Source organism: Schistocerca gregaria, chromosome 7 (assembly GCF_023897955.1).
Source record: "Schistocerca gregaria isolate iqSchGreg1 chromosome 7, iqSchGreg1.2, whole genome shotgun sequence".
Lineage (NCBI taxonomy): Eukaryota > Metazoa > Arthropoda > Insecta > Orthoptera > Acrididae > Schistocerca > Schistocerca gregaria.
Window position 1 is genome coordinate 95,910,031 of NC_064926.1, and position 16,677 is coordinate 95,926,707.

The window sequence follows — 16,677 nt, forward strand, 5'->3', positions numbered from 1 at the left end:
AGCTTCTGTAAAGTTTGGAAGGTAGGAGACGGATACTGGCAGAAGTAAAGCTGTGAGTATCGGGCGTGAGTCGTACTTCGGTAGTTCAGTTGGTAGAGCACTTGCCCGCGAAAGGCAAAGGTCCCGAGTTCGAGTCTCGGTCGGGCACACAGTTTTAATCTGCAGGAAGTTTCATATCAGCGCACACTCCGCTGCAGAGTGAAAATCTCATTCTGGAAACATCCCCCAGGCTGTGGCTAAGCCATGTCTCCGCAGTATCCTTTCTTTCAGGAGTGCTAGTTCTGCAAGGTTCGCAGAAGAGCTTCTGTAAAGTTTGGAAGGTAGGAGACGGATACTGTCAGAAGTAAAGCTGTGAGTATCGGGCGTGAGTCGTACTTCGGTAGCTCAGTTGGCAGAGCACTTGCCCGCGAAAGGCAAAGGTCCCGAGTTCGAGTCTCGGTCGGGCACACAGTTTTAATCTGCCAGGAAGTTTCATATCAGCGCACACTCCGCTGCAGAGTGAAAATCTCATTCTGGAAACATCCCCCAGGCTGTGGCTAAGCCATGTCTCCGCAGTATTCTTTTATTCAGGAGTGCTAGTTCTGCAAGGTTCGCAGAAGAGCTTCTGTAAAGTTTGGAAGGTAGGAGACGGATACTGTCAGAAGTAAAGCTGTGAGTATCGGGCGTGAGTCGTACTTCGGTAGCTCAGTTGGTAGAGCACTTGCCCGCGAAAGGCAAAGGTCCCGAGTTCGAGTCTCGGTCTGGCACACAGTTTTAATCTGCCAGGAAGTTTCATATCAGCGCACACTCCGCTGCAGAGCGAAAATCTCATTCTGGAAACATCCCCCAGGCTGTGGCTAAGCCATGTCTCCACAGTATCCTTTCTTTCAGGAGTGCTAGTTCTGCAAGTTTCGCAGAAGAGCTTCTGTAAAGTTTGGAAGGTAGGAGACGGAAACTGGCAGAAGTAAAGCTGTGAGTATCGGGCGTGAGTCGTAGTTCGGTACCTCAGCTGGTAGAGCACTTGCCCGCGAAAGGCAAAGGTCCCGAGTTCGAGTCTCGGTCGGGCACACAGTTTTAATCTGTCAGGAAGTTTCATATCAGCGCACACTCCGCTGCAGAGTGAAAATCTCATTCTGGAAACATCCCCCAGGCTGTGGCTAAGCCATGTCTCCGCAGTATCCTTTCTTTCAGGAGTGCTAGTTCTGCAAAGTTTGGAAGGTAGGAGACAGATACTGGCAGAAGTAAAGCTGTGAGTATCGGGCGTGAGTCGTACTTCGGTAGCTCAGTTGGTAGAGCACTTGCCCGCGAAAGGCAAAGGTCCCGAGTTCGAGTCTCGGTTGGGCACACAGTTTTAATCTGCCAGGAAGTTTCATATCAGCGCACACTCCGCTGCAGAGTGAAAATCTCATTCTGGAAACATCCCCCAGGCGTTGGCTAAGCCATGTCTCCGCAGTATTCTTTCTTTCAGGAGTGCTAGTTCTGCAAGGTTCGCAGAAGAGCTTCTGTAAAGTTTGGAAGGTAGGAGACGGATACTGGCAGAAGTAAAGCTGTGAGTATCGGGCGTGAGTCGTACTTCGGTAGCTCAGTTGGTAGAGCACTTGCCCGCGAAAGGCAAAGGTCCCGAGTTCGAGTCTCGGTCGGGCACACAGTTTTAATCTGCCAGGAAGTTTCATGAAAGTTTTTATTTCTTCTCCATGGCACTCCCTTTCCAAATTATGCCTTGGTTTCCTTTAATGGTTACTCAATGTGTAGATTCAATAACACTGGGGATAGGTTGCAAGCCTGTCTTGTTCCCTCCTTGACCATTACTTCCCTTTCATATCCTTCAACACTCTGCCTTCTACATTTTCTTGGAGTACAAGCTGATCTTCCCTTAGGTCAGATTTTGCCAGTTCTTCCATTATTCCATAAATAATTTTTCTGATGGTTCAGAAGCATTCACACCTCTCAGCACCTGCTTTATTTGAAATTACATTCTGATTGAATGTGAGGCTACTTCATCTGTCTCACATGCCTTCACATTAGATGGAATAAATTTATCACGGCTGCCCCTCCAAAGGATTTCAGAAAATCTACTGCAAGTGTCTTGTTTCCACTTAGGTCTCTGTCAAATTCATCCTGTAGTGTCATATCTCCCATCTCATTCTCATTTACTGTAAGTAATAATATTTTTCCCCTTCATCGAAGACATAATTTTCTGTAATTTCATTGGAGTACCTTATCTTAAACAATTTCTTCAGCATTAAATTATTGCTGTTTATCTTAATTAGTGTGAGTCTACTGCTCATGCTGATGGTGACAGTTATAAATTGGAGAGTCCATTGTTGTGATCATTATGCTGAACTGATATTAACACCTCTGCGAATACAGAAATCATTGGCTTTATTCCTTGTTGGGAGAATACGAGTCAAGCACATTAAAGTAAAATAGTTGAAATGGTAAGTCACTCCTCATGGGCAGATAGCTGAATGTACTTAGGTAATGTAGGGTGTTTTTGTTGTTTCTTCTTCTGAACACTGCCATTAAAGTCTTGTTAATTTATTACAAATTGTGAAAGAGTACAGAGTCACAAAATTATATAAATTTGAGAGCTACTTGGTCTTCACATGCATCTTTGTTACAAGTAAATCTTCAACAATTTCCTTATACAGGAACACTTTATGAGGTTGAGTATCAGTGATTGTGAGCTACTTTCTTATAATTACATCACATTTATTAACATATCAAAGATAAGTATTCTAGAATTATTAACTGACTAACTATGTCTATTTCAATTTCAACCAATCCCCTTCTACCTTTAATGTGTATTTGGTGTTCTATTTCCTGCACTTGCGACAAAGCGAGCTGGGATAATTTTAATTCCCCTCTTGTTATGCCATCTGTCTCCTTAAATCCGTTTATTTACTTTTAACTATTTACCATTTGCATATGTGAATATAATCTGCATTTTCAGAAAAGAGAAAGATTGGCCCTCAGTTTTAAAGAATATAAAACCGGATCTAATTTTGTGCTTAGTTTAGGTATGTATTTGATTTTCTAATTTGTTTCAGCTATTCCTCATTAGTGGCTTTCCTTATAGGATGAAATCAGTAATTGTTTCATAACTTAAATTCTATTGTTGACATGTTGTTGTTGTTGTGGTCTTCAGTCCTGAGACTGGTTTGATGCAGCTCTCCATGCTACTCTGTCCTGTGCAAGCTTCTTCATCTCCCAGTACCTAATGCAACCTACATCCTTCTGAAGCTGCTTAGTGTATTCATCTCTTGGTCTCCCTCTATGATTTTTACCCTCCACGCTGCCCTCCAATGCTAAATTTGTAATCCTTGATGCCTCAAAACATGTCCTACCAACCGATCCCTTCTTCTAGTCAAGTTGTGCCACAAACTTCTATTCTCCCCAATCCTATTCAATACCTCCTCATTAGTTACGTGATCTATCCACCTTATCTTCAGCATTCTTCTGTAACATTACATTTCGAAAGCTTCTATTCTCTTCTTGTCCAAACTATTTATCATCCATGTTTCACTTCCATACATGGCTACACTCCAAACAAATACTTTCAGAAACGACTTCCTGATACATAAATCTATATTCGATGTTAACAAATTTCTCTTCTTCAGAAACACTTTCCTTGCCATTGCCAGTCTACATTTTATATCCTCTCTACTTCAACCATCATCAGTTAGTTTACTTCCTAAATAGCAATACTACTTTACAACTTTAAATGTCTCATTTCCTAATCTAATTCCCTCAGCATCACCCAATTTAATTTGACTACATTCCATTATCCTCGTTTTGCTTTTGTTGATGTTCATCTTATATCCTCCTTTCAAGACACTGTCCGTTCCGTTCAACTGCTCTTCCAGGTCCTTTGCTGTCTCTGACAGAATTACAATGTCATCGGCAAAACTCAATGTTTTTACTTCTTCTCCATGAATATTAATACCTTCTCCGAATTTTTCTTTTGTTTCCTTTACTGCTTGCTCAATATACAGACTGAATAACATCGGGGAGAGGCTACAACCCTGTCTCACTCCTTTCCCAACCACTGCTTCCCTTTCATGCCCCTCGAGTCTTATAACTGCCATCTGGTTTCTGTACAAATTGTAAATAGCCTTTCGCTCCCTGTACTTTGCCCCTGCCACCTTCAGAATTTGAAAGAGAGTATTCCAGTCAACATTATCAAAAGCTTTCTCTAAGTCTACAAATGCTAGAAATGTAGGTTTCCCTTTACTTAATCTTTCTTCTAAGATAAGTCATAAGGTCAGTATTGCCTCCAGCATTTCTACGGAATCCAAACTGATCCTCCCCGAGGTCTGCATCTACCAGTTTTTCCACTCCTCTGTAAAGAATTCGCGTTAGTATTTTGCAGCTGTGACTTATTAAACCGATAGTTCGGTAATTTTCACATCTGTTAGCACCTGCTTTGTTTTGGATTGGAATTATTACATTCTTCTTGAAGTCTGAGGGTATTTCGCCTGTCTCATATATCTTGCTCACCAGATGGTAGAGTTTTGTCATGATTGGCTCTCCCAAAGCAGTCAGTAGTTCCAATGGAATGTTGTCTACTCCAGGGCCTTGTTTCGACACAGGTCTTCCAGTGCTCTGTCAAACTCTTCACGCAGTATCGAATCTCCTATTTCTTCATCTACATCCTCTTCCCTTTCAATAATATTGTCCTCAAGTACATCGCCCTTGTATAAACCCTCTATATACTCCTTCCACCTTTCTGCTTTCCCTTCTTTGCTTAGAACTGGGTTGCCATCTGAGTAGACATATAAACAAATAATAACTCTGTACTAATTATAAATATTTGGAAGACAAAACACTAGCAGTCTTAAAGTATCTGTTTGGCTCTATTTCAAAACATGTTAGCAAAATCAGCCCTGAATTATTTCCAAAGTAATTAACAGTTTTGTCAAAAGTATTGTTTGCATAACTGTGTTGTTGTTGTGGTCTTCAGTCCTCAGACTGGTTTGATGCAGCTCTCCATGCTACTCTATCCTGTGTGAGCTTCTTCATCTCCCATTACTTACTGCAACCTACATCCTTCTGAATCTGCTTAGTGTATTCATCTCTTGGTCTCCCTCTACGATTCTTACCCTCCACACTGCCCTCCAATGCTAAATTTGTGATCCTCTGATGCCTCAGAACATGTCCTACCAACCGGTCCCTTCTTCTTTTCAAGTTGTACCACAAACTCCTCTTCTCCCCAATTCTGTTCAATACCTCCTCATTAGTTATGCGATCTACCCATCTAATCTTCAGCATTCTTCTGTAGCACCACATTTTGAAAGCTTCTATTCTCTTCTTGTCCTAAATATTTATCATCCATGTTTCACTTCCATACATGGCGACACTGCATATAAATACTTTCAGAAATGACTTCCTGACATTTAAATTTATACTCGATGTTAACATATTTCTCTTATTCAGAAACGCTTCCTTGCTATTGCCAGTCTACATTTTATATCCTCTCTACTTTGACCATCATCAGTTATTTTGCTGCCCAAATATCAAAACTCCTTTACTACTTTAAGTATCTCATTTCCTAATCTAATTCCCTCATCATCATGCAACTTAATTTGACTACATTCCATTATCGTTGTTCTGCTTTTGTTGGTGTTCATCTTATATTCTCCTTTCACGACACTGTCCATTCCGTTCAACTGCTCTTCCAAGTCCTTTGCTGTCTCTGACAGAATTACGATGTCATCGGCGAACCTCAAACGTTTTATTTCTTCTCCATGGATTTTAATATCTACACAGAATTTTTCTTTTGTTTCCTTTACTGCTTGCTCAATATACAGATTGCATAACTATATATGTTAATTTCACGATATAAACAAAAAATTCAGATTAACTCTTGCAGCAGAAGAAATTGCTAAAAAGGCAGAGTTTTTTGTTATATTCAGTTAATTTAATGAGTCAAGTATTAATTGTAATTTCTGTAAATTTAACTTTAAACAATGTGTAGTTTCATTACCTATTATTGTGATACATAAGGGCCTGATTTTTGGTCATGAGTCAGTCAGTCCACAGCTTAGTTTCAGATGAGTAACCTGTGCTGTTTAGAACAACAACAATGCTTCAACTTAACAGTGTAATAAGTGTTAAACAATTAGGCCATGTCTAAAAACCATGACAGTGTCTGCTCTGTACATACCTGATTATTCTTCAAGAACTGTGAACTTTTTGGTTAGGTTTTTACAGCTTGTAGATGTTGAACAAGAAACTATTGTAGCAGTATGTGGGGGTTGGCCTGCTAACTATTCCTGAGGCTTATGTAAAGTTTAAACAATAGTCCACTGGTCATACATATATAACTGTGTATTATTGGTGAGGAGGGGGGGGGGGTGTAAACAGTGACAGTAATATATATATATATATATATATATATATATATATATATATATATATGTAGAACTTTGTGTGTGTGTGCGAGCTACATTATTTACAGTAATCAGTGTCCAAATTACAAACTCCATTTTTCAGCCAGTGTAGCGATGCAGTATGTCAACAATGAGGACAACAAACAAAGAAATAAAAGCAGGTGGAACTGCTACACATGTGACAGATAGTTAATAATTTTCTTTTCTATAACTGATAAGTATTTTTTCTTTGTATTTGTGGAACAGCATCATATTGTCAGCAAGCATCATTATATCTCAACAACATTTTATTCATAATAGTTTTATGACACTTATTCTACATTTATTTCATGTTGCATTCTTCCCATCATATTTACTTAACCTGCTTTTTACATTTCAGTCCACTGTCTGCAGTTGAATCTATGACACAAAGACAAAATCATACCACAGTACTGTTCTTACATTCTCCTAACATAACAATGATAACAATCAAGTATTGATAATACAATGTAAAAGGATAGCTAAAAAGCTACTCACCAAGCACTGGCAGGGGAGCAAACACACACAAAACGACGTAACTTTTACAAGCTTTCGGAGCCAGTGGCTCCTTCTTCTGGCAGAAGAGTTGAAGGGGAAGGAAGAGGATTGAAGGAAAAGGACTGGATTTAGAAAAGTCACCCAGAACCCCTGGTCAGGGAAGACTTACTGGATGGGAAGAAAAGGAATGTCGGTTCTTCCCATCCCATCTGGTAAGTCTCCCCTCTCTTGGAGTTCTGGGTGACTTTCCTGAACTGTACACCTTTCCCTAAACCTCTCCACAGTCCTTTTCCTTCACCCCTCTTCTTTCCTCTTCAAGTCTCTGCCTGAAGAAGCCACTGGCTCCAAAAGCTTGTAAAAGTTAAATCCTTTTGCTTGGTAAGTAGAACTTTCATCTATCCGTTTATATTACATTTTCCTAAATAATTCCAGTTCTTATGAACTTACATGATACTGTGCTTATGCCTAACAGACTCATCAACCATTTTCATAATTCTTAGAACTATCTCAGCTAAATATTCATACAATTATTATTATTATTAATAATGGTTTCTCTGGTTCCCAAACTATTGCTGTATGGTACTCTAACTGTACAGAAAATATCTAGTACACCTGGTCAGCTAATTTCTGTGAGCATTCAGTCCCATATTGGATGTTATCCTCTTCTCTTTTCCTTTAATTCCTTGGATACAATGAATTAGTTATTGTCTGTTTCATCCACCACACTACTAAACTCATAGCCTCCTTGTTTGCCATCTGTAAATCCAGATGCGTTTACTAGCTTTCTGAAAGATTTTGGAATCTTTTATTTTACTGGGGCACTCTGTTAGAAGCTTCCTCTTACATATAATCCCAACATTAATGTTTTTTGGATGTTTTATCAATCATGAGCCCACTCAATTTGTATGAATGTTACCAATGTTATTAGTAAAGACAAATGTGTATCTGTTTTCCAGCTTCCAGAATGTACATTCTGAATGCTGTAATTCGTTATGTTGGAAAAACATATCTTTATTGGCCCCAGTCCCACATCAAACTTAAGTCACACGCTGTCCCTCCTATGTTAGCTCAATAACTTTTCATTTGTTGTCAGAAGTGCACTGTAGTGCTCAATGCATTTCATTTTTACCTACAGCAAGAGGTATACAGAACATTGTCTAGCTATATCTCAAGTCAAAATGGAAACTATTACAGTATCACAGGAATAACAAATGTGCCAAAGATGACGATACAGATGTTGAATGATATATCTATATATGTTATGAACTATACAACTGAGTAACAAAGATACAGCATAACAAGCAGTAAATTTAAATAATGAAGAAGGTTATGCATATTATACAGTTTTACCTAAAATGAGGTCAGATTTAACACAAGCTGATTATGACAACACACATATGAAACATTGGAGATGTGAAGAGTATTACTGATTATTGATGGAAAAAATAAAAATGTGCTAGAGATCATCAGAAAAATCTATTTGATGAATGAGAACGTTATTTTTAATAGATGGATCTATTACTTATCAGAGCACATATTTGTAGACAGAATACAATGTTCTGTCACATGGATTTGTTTTCACTCACAAAATGTCATTTCTGAAATTATTCAGCATGAAGCCCAGCCTTAAATAATCCACACAGACGTAGCTCAACACCAATGAGCATGTAAATGCAATGCTTCCAGTGAAGGTCACATCATAACTGGAATCAAATTATTGTTTCTTTGTTTTTACATGTTTTTTACTTGTCAATGCCTTGATCAATTGTCGTATTGCAAAATAGACAACTGCTACTACAAATCCTACAACAAGCAACAAAAAGCCAATTACATCAAGCAGTAGCAGCTGCCACCAGTACAAGTCAACAGCGGCACTGCGAAGGTGTGGAGCTCCATTGTGGCGTATAATGTACTCTAGCCACCAGACAGCTGTTTCCACAGAATGTTGTCGATGTTCACGGAATAGAATTGAGTACTGCTTCATGTTCTCACGGTACCTGTAAGAGAAAACCATTTGTTAGAAGTCCCAAGACAATGTGAGTGTTATTTGAAACATTCCAAGCTGTTGTGCAGTGTTACATCCAAGTATTATCTGCAGATAAGGAAAATATTATTGCCTGTAACAGGACACTAAAGGCTATATGTCACCAGCTAAAACCAAAATATACTTTACAAATGTCTTGCAAGATGGTATTGTACACATTTTGATTTCTCTCCTATTCTTCTTGATTCATATGAACTTTGGCCAATATCATGGTAACTTCTTAAATTCTGTGTTGCATATTATGTGAGTGCAATATCATTGTTTCTTTCTGAAATGAAAAATTATGCAGAGAGATTCATTTAATCTTCACTGTAACAGCAACAGTACCTTTTTAAATTGTCCATCATCCATCAAGTTTTAGGAACACTGCAGCAGTACTGCAACAACTTCACCTAGAATAAGCATGTTGGGTTTGATGGCTCTTAATTAAATAATTTCCCTAACCATGATCATTAATTACCTGCAACACACTATGCTTATGGAATGTGATGTGTTGCAACCACTTCTGCTCAATTTCTATATTTGTATGATATAGGCGAATTCTTTATAAATATAAAAAAGAGGGATTGAAGTAGAACATATTAAATGGCATGCTCTACAACTGGATGGTCAGCTTTGCTCGTGATAACAGTTTGGCAGTGGCTGTTTGTTCTGACTGAATTCGTGATTATTCCCATATAAAAAAACTGTGCAGATGTTCCTGTATTGAGATATAATACGACTGATTTCATGGGGTATCCCTGTCTCTTGATGGGGAAGGATGTGCCTCTGATGGTATAATAATCATGATGTGGCATTTTGTGTGCAGAATAGGTCTTGCACCTGTATCTTTCACAAGGATACAACATGTGACACAGGTTTAGGCATAAGCACAGTATGCAGTATGGGTATGGACCAGAACAGGTGGTCAAGTACTATTCTTGGACAGGTGGGAAGGGTTTTGGGAAAACTGTTTCTCATTCCGGGGAACATGATGTGTCAGGCAAGGAATGAGTGAGCAAGCAAGAATAGCTGTCTCCGACAACTGTAGGCCAACAGAGCACATGGACTGCATGAAGCTGTAATGTCAGATGTCATGAAAAGTTATGAAAAGAAGACTTTCTGACTGTACTGAAATCAATGTCGACTCGAATCATTGCCATTTAGCTGATGATCATCCTACAAAGACTAAGAAAGTATATGTAAGTCAGTACTGACACAAAATACATATAAAATTAACAGCAATTAACTGAAGATAGCCACATTCATAATATACAAACCTCAAACAAAAGCTGAAGGTGTCAGTAGTTCGTCTTGGATCACAATATCTAAGGACAAACCAATGCTGCAGGAGATTTTGTTTGTTATGTTTAGTTATGGAAATGTGGCGGAGGGTACCCTGAGTACCTCTATCAGCTCTCCCTTATATTCCAGTCTCGTATTGTTCGTGGAAAGAAGGATTGTCGGTATGCTTCTATGAGGGCTCTAATCTCTCTGATTTTATCCTCATGGTCTCTTCGCGAGATATATGTAGGAGGGTGCAATATACTGCTTGACTCTTCGGTGAAGGTATGTTCTCGAAACTTTAACAAAAGGCCATACCGAGCTACTGGGCGTCTCTCCTGCAGAGTCTTCCACTGGAGTTTATCTATCATCTCCGTAACACTTTTGCGATTACTAAATGATCCTGTAACGAAGCGCGCTGCTCTCTGTTGGATCTTCTCTCTCTTTTCTATCAACCCCATCTGGTACGGATCCCACACTGCTGAGCAGTATTCAAGCAGTGGGTGAACAAGCGTACTGTAACCCTCTCCCTGTATTTTCAGATTGCATTTCCTTAGGATTCTTCCAATGAATCTCAGTCTGACATCTGCCTTACCAACTATCAACTTTATATGATCATTTCATTTTAAATCACTCCTAATGCATACTCCCAGATAATTTATGAAATTAACTGCTTCCAGTTGCTGACCTGCTATTTTGTAGCTAAATGATAAGTAATCTATCTTTCTATGTATTCATAGCACATTACACTTGTCTACATTGAGATTCAGTTACCATTCCCTGCACCATGCATCAATTCGCTGCAGATCCTTCTGCATTTCAGTACAATTTTCCATTGTTACAACCTCTCGATACACCACAGCGTCATCTGCAAAAAGCCTCGGTGAACTTCCGATGTCATCCACAAGGTCATTTATGTATATTGTGAATAGCAACGGTCCTATGACACTCCCCTGCGGCACACCTAAAATCACTCTTACTTTGGAAGACTTCTCTCCATTGAGAATGACATGTTGCGTTCTGTTATCTAGGATCTCCTCAATCCAATCACACAATTCGTTTGATAGTCCATATGCTCTTACTTTGTTCATTAAATGACTGTGGGGAACTGTATCAAACGCCTTGCTGAAGTCAAGAAACACGACATCTACCTGGGAACCCGTGTCTATGGCCCTCTGAGTCTCGTGAACGAGTAGCGTGGGCTGGGATTCCCACAATTGTCTTTTTTGAAACCCATGCTGATTTCTGCAGAGTAGATTTCTAGTCTCCAGAAAAGTCATTATACTCGAACATAATATGTGTTCCAAAATTCTACAACTGATCAGCGTTGGAGATATAGGTCTATAGTTCTGCACATCTGTTCAACGTCCCTTCTTGAAAATGGAGATGACCTGTGCCCTTTACCAATCCTTTGGCAAGCTATGCTTTTCTAGAGACCTACGGTACACCGCTACAAGAAGGGGGCAAGTTCCTTCGCGTACTCTGTGTAAAATCGAACTGGTATCTCATCAGGTCCAGCAGCCTTTCCTCTTTTGAGGGATTTTAATTGTTTCTCTATCCCTCTGTCGTCTATTTCGATATCTACCATTTTGTCATCTGTGTGACAATCCAGAGAAGGAACTACAGTGCAGTCTTTCTCTGTGAAACAGCTTTGGAAAAAGACATTTAGTATTTTGGCCTTTAGTCGGTCATCCTCTGTTTCCGTACCATTTTGGTCACAGAGTGTCTGGACATTTTGTTTTGATCCACCAACCGCTTTGACATAAGACCAAAATTTCTTTGGATTTTCTGCCAAGTCAGTACATGGAACTTTACTTTCAAATTCATTGAAAGCCTCTCGCATAGCCCTCCTCACACTACATTTTGCATAATTGGACACCTTGTGTCAAATGAAGATGTGCAGCCAGACCCAGAAAAGGTGAGACCTATAACAGAATTTCCTATTCCTAAAGGTATTAGACATGTGAGAAGCTTCCTTGGATTATGTTCTTATTACCGTCGTTTTATAAAAGACTTTTGTATCAAAGCCAGGCCACTACAAGAGTTGTTAAAAGCACATGCTAAATTTATCTGGGGTGATGTTCAACCAGATTCTTTCGATGTGCTGCTAAAAGCTCCTATGGCTGACCCTGTACTTGGTCTGTTTGATGACAGAGCACCTACAGAACTACACACAGATGCCAGTAGGTATGGGATCGATGCTGTTCTGGTGCAAATTTTGAATGGAAAAGAGGAGGTTATAGCCTATGTTTGTAGGACATTTACAAAAGCTGAGAGAAACTACTCAACTACAGAAAGAGAATGTATTGCTGTGATCTGGCCAATGTGCAAATTTCAAAAGTATCTCCATGGAAGGCCATTCATAGTTGTTACAGACCTTCATTCACTTTCTTGGCTAACAGGTCTTACAGATCCAACAGGAAAACTCGCCAGGTGGGCACTACATCTTCAAGATGAAGATAGTGTCTGTTTCGCTCCAGGATCTCTCTGCTGAGCAGAAGGACACCAAGATACCTGAAATTATGCTTGCCTTAAATCGGTCAGAGGATGTGAAAGGAGAAGTTAAGGTAGTTAACGGATTACTTTGCAAGAAAAACTGATCCGTTTGGAAAGATGTGGCTACCAGTGATTCCTAAACACATGCACTTAGATGTTCTACAGAAATTGCATGACACACCTGAGGCTAGACATTTAGGATTTATTAAGACCTATGATAGAATCCGCAAGAGATTTTTCTGGCCAGGTTTATTTAGGAGTGTCTGTCACTATGTGTCGCACTGTAGAGAGTGCCAGAGGAGAAAGGCAGTTCCTCAGAAACCACCTGGCTGACTCATACCAATTACACCAGCCGAAACACCTTTCCAGCATGTTGGAATTGACCTCCTCAAACGATTTCCAATGTCTGCTAGTGGCAATAGATGGATTATAGTTTGCCATTACAAAAGCCGTGAAAAAAGCCGAAGCATCCGAGGTAGCCAAAGTCATTATGGAAGACATTGTATTAAAAGATGGTGCCCCAAAGTCATTAATTACAGATCGAGGGAAAGTTTTTCAATTGAATCTTGTGACAGACATAAGCCGTCGGTCCAACATTACTCATCACGTGATGACTGCCTACCATCCGCAAACTAATGGGCTTGCTGAACATCTTAATAACACCTTGGCCAACATAGTATCAATGTTCATCAATGTTGAACAGAGCAACTGGGATGAGGTGCCACCTTTCATGATGTTTGCCTACAACACCGCCAAACAAGACACCACAGGATTTATGCCAATTTTCCTGGTGCATCGGCGCGAGGCAACCTACGACGATGGACACTGTGTTTCCATTACATCCCGATGACGTGGATGATGACTATATTGGCCAGATGTTAACCAGAGCTGAGGAAGCTCGGCAGTTATCTCGACTCCGTACGCTGCATGCTCAAGAAAACAATCACTGAAGGTACGATGCAAGCCACCGTCCAGTTGTCCACCAACCTGGTGACCTCGTCTGAATCTTCACTCTTGTTTGGAGTTGGTCTGTCTGAGAAGCACTACTTTGGACCTTATAAGATTGTAAGGCAGTTGTCTGATGTTACTAACGAAGTTGAAGATTTCGACCCCAAAGCAAGACGACGAAAGATCAGAGATACAGTCCATGTCTTTTGAATGAAGCCCTACAAGGATCCTGCCACCCAGGGTAAATTTGAAGCTCCAGCGACAGGCAAAAAGCGGAAAGGTGATGAAGAGCCTAGTGACAAAAGAAGTTCTAAGAAGATCACTGCCAGGCTGAGCATCGGGAGTCAGAGTATACAGGACCGATGACTTGATCCTGGACTAGAAGTACATAACACTGAGATGCTGTTCTCTGAAGCAAGGAGCAATGTCGCAGAAGAAGCTGAGTAGCAACGTGGTCTAGTGGTTATGATACTGAACTGTTGCATGGAGGGTCCTGAGTTTAAAACTCACCTGGACTGTACAATTTTAATTTCTATATTCAGTTTGAGTACATTCTACAAGTATCCACAAATGTCCAGAATCATTGTACTGGAATGTTCTGTAGCTGTATATATACTGTATGTGTTCTGACCGGAGGCAGTTCACTCCACGCCCTTATATGTGCAAGTGCTGAATAAACTTTCATTAAGTGAAGTTACTTTTCGTCAATCATCTAATTACACCTTCTTCTGACAATATGATTTGTGTCAATTTGCATAATGGGAGACAGCAGGTTGGCCAAACCAGTTTCATACTTGAACATTTTACAAAAAAGTCTCTTTGAACATCACATAGAATTTTATGGACATTTGCTGTGATTTCAGTGACAGAATTTGGCCACCAGTGCATACACTCTTATCAGGTCTTTGTGCTGTCTTTGGTGATTAACCGGCAAAGTATATGCACATTTAAATTTCACTAGTGCACTGTAAGATAATGCTATGAGACAGCAAACTATATTTCAATGTATTCATTGTTTGACTTTTCAATTAGAGGTGCTACAGGGCTTTTTGAAGACAAAATTATCAAACTGGAAAAGTAAGTAAATAAAAATGAGACTAAAGACATGATATTGCCGTATGAATTTGATGGAGCACTATCAAAATCAACCCTGGGACCAGATGATATACCCTCAGAATTAATGATGTTATTAAGAGAGCCAACTATGATAGATTCGACCTGAAACAGCTGGAATACCCTCAGACTTCAACAACACTGTAATAATTACAGATCCAAAAAGGCAGATGTTGACAGATGTGAATGTTACCGACTTGAATTACTTATATAAGAATGGAAACACTGGGAAAGCTCAGTCTTTTGGAAGATCAGTTTGGGTTCTGGAGAAATGTAGGAGTAATTGAAGCAATATTGGTTCTATTACTGATCTTAGAAGATAGGTTAAAGAAAAGCAAACCTACATTTATAACACTTGCAGATTTATAGAAAACTATTGGCCAGGCTGACAGACTATTTGACATAAAGATATTGGGAATAAAATACTGGGAGTAAAATGTTATCTACAACCAGACTGCATTCATAAACATCCAAAGATTTGAAAGGGAAGCAGTGGTTCAGAAGAGTTTGCTACAGGATTGTAGCCTATCTCCAATGTTACTCAGTGTTCAAAATGATCAAGTTTTGAAGGAAATCAAGGAGAAATTTGGAAAGGCTTTAAATTTCAGAAAGAATAAATAAAAACTTTGAGGTTTCCTGGTGATATTGTAGTTCTGTCATAGTAGGTAAAGGGCTTGGAAGAACAGTTCAACAGAATTGGTAAATTCTCGAAAAGAGAGTATAAGGTGAAAATTAACAAAAGTAAAACAATAGTAATGATGTGTAGTCACATTGAATCAAATGATGCTTGGGGGTCATATTAGGAAATGAGATATTAATGGCAGTAGATGAGTTTTGCAGTTTTAGAAGCAAATTAACTGACAACAGTCAAAGTAAAGAGGATATAGGAAGAGAAATTTGTCAACACTGAACATAAATGTAACAGTATATCTGGTGTTTGTAAGGAGGTTAACGAGCAGGGACACTACCAATAGTTTGTGACATAAGCTGACAATTTGGGTTTGATGGGAGGTATGTTAGGGCAGTCTGTGAGGTTATGGTCCACACCGTGTCTGGGTAGCATAGTGGTCAGTGCATCTGCTTAGTAAGTAGGAGACGCAGTGGGAACCCTGGTCTGACACAAATTTTCAGCTTGCACCATTAGTGGCTAATGTCTTCAATTCTTTTGTGTTTAGATAAATTTAATTGTTAGGAAGCCTTTCCTGAAGTCATTTGTTTGGAGTGTAGCTTTTTACAGAACTGAAACATGAACAAAAACAGTTCAGACAAGAAGAGAGTATAAGCTTTTCAAATGATGTGTTACAGAAGAATGCTATAGATCAGATGTGTGCCATAGGTTGAATCAGGGAGGGAGGGGAATGGGGGAATGGTACAACATGACTAAAAGATGGGGTGGATTGCATACATTCTGATTCAGCAATGAACTGGTTATTTAGTAATCAAGGAGAACGTGGGTAGTACAAACTGTCGAGAGAAACCAAAGATTTAAGACAGTAAGCAGGTTCAAATGAATGTAGGTTGCAATAGTTATGCAGAGATGAAGAACCTTGTATAGGACAGCATAGTCTGGAGAGCTGCATAAACATAGTTTTCAGACAGAAGGAAACAACAGCATACAGTGTTCCACATAACTATATCTGACTGAACCCTTGTGAGGTCACTATTTGTAAGTTTTAATTCTATGAATGCAAATAAATAATGGTTAATAATCTGTCCACATATTTCTGTGTTGGTTACCATCACTGATTCTCCTGGACTATACCAACCCCTAAAACATGATGTACAAGCTACAGTAATTTAGGGTGAAAAATTTGTCCATTTGGCCTTAAATGACTGCTGGTTGCTTTTATCTGCAGGAGATGTCTAAGTAACAGAGCAAGAGGGATAACCTTACAGATTCCAAATGGTATTGTGTTAACAGAGGAT

General features: G+C 39.4%; 1 protein-coding gene across 2 annotated transcripts in view; it reads right to left on the minus strand.

Annotated features, from left to right (window-relative positions):
* Window positions 1-6,640: 6,640 nt before the first annotated feature.
* Window positions 6,641-16,677, minus strand: part of LOC126281562 (UDP-glucosyltransferase 2-like) — a 123,328-nt gene continuing 113,291 nt past the window's right edge. For both annotated transcript variants that reach the window (XM_049980635.1, XM_049980634.1), the window contains one exon: window positions 6,641-8,884. In XM_049980635.1, the coding sequence (XP_049836592.1) occupies window positions 8,602-8,884 (283 nt within the window). In that variant the 3' untranslated portion in view covers window positions 6,641-8,601. The remainder of the gene's footprint in view (window positions 8,885-16,677) is intronic.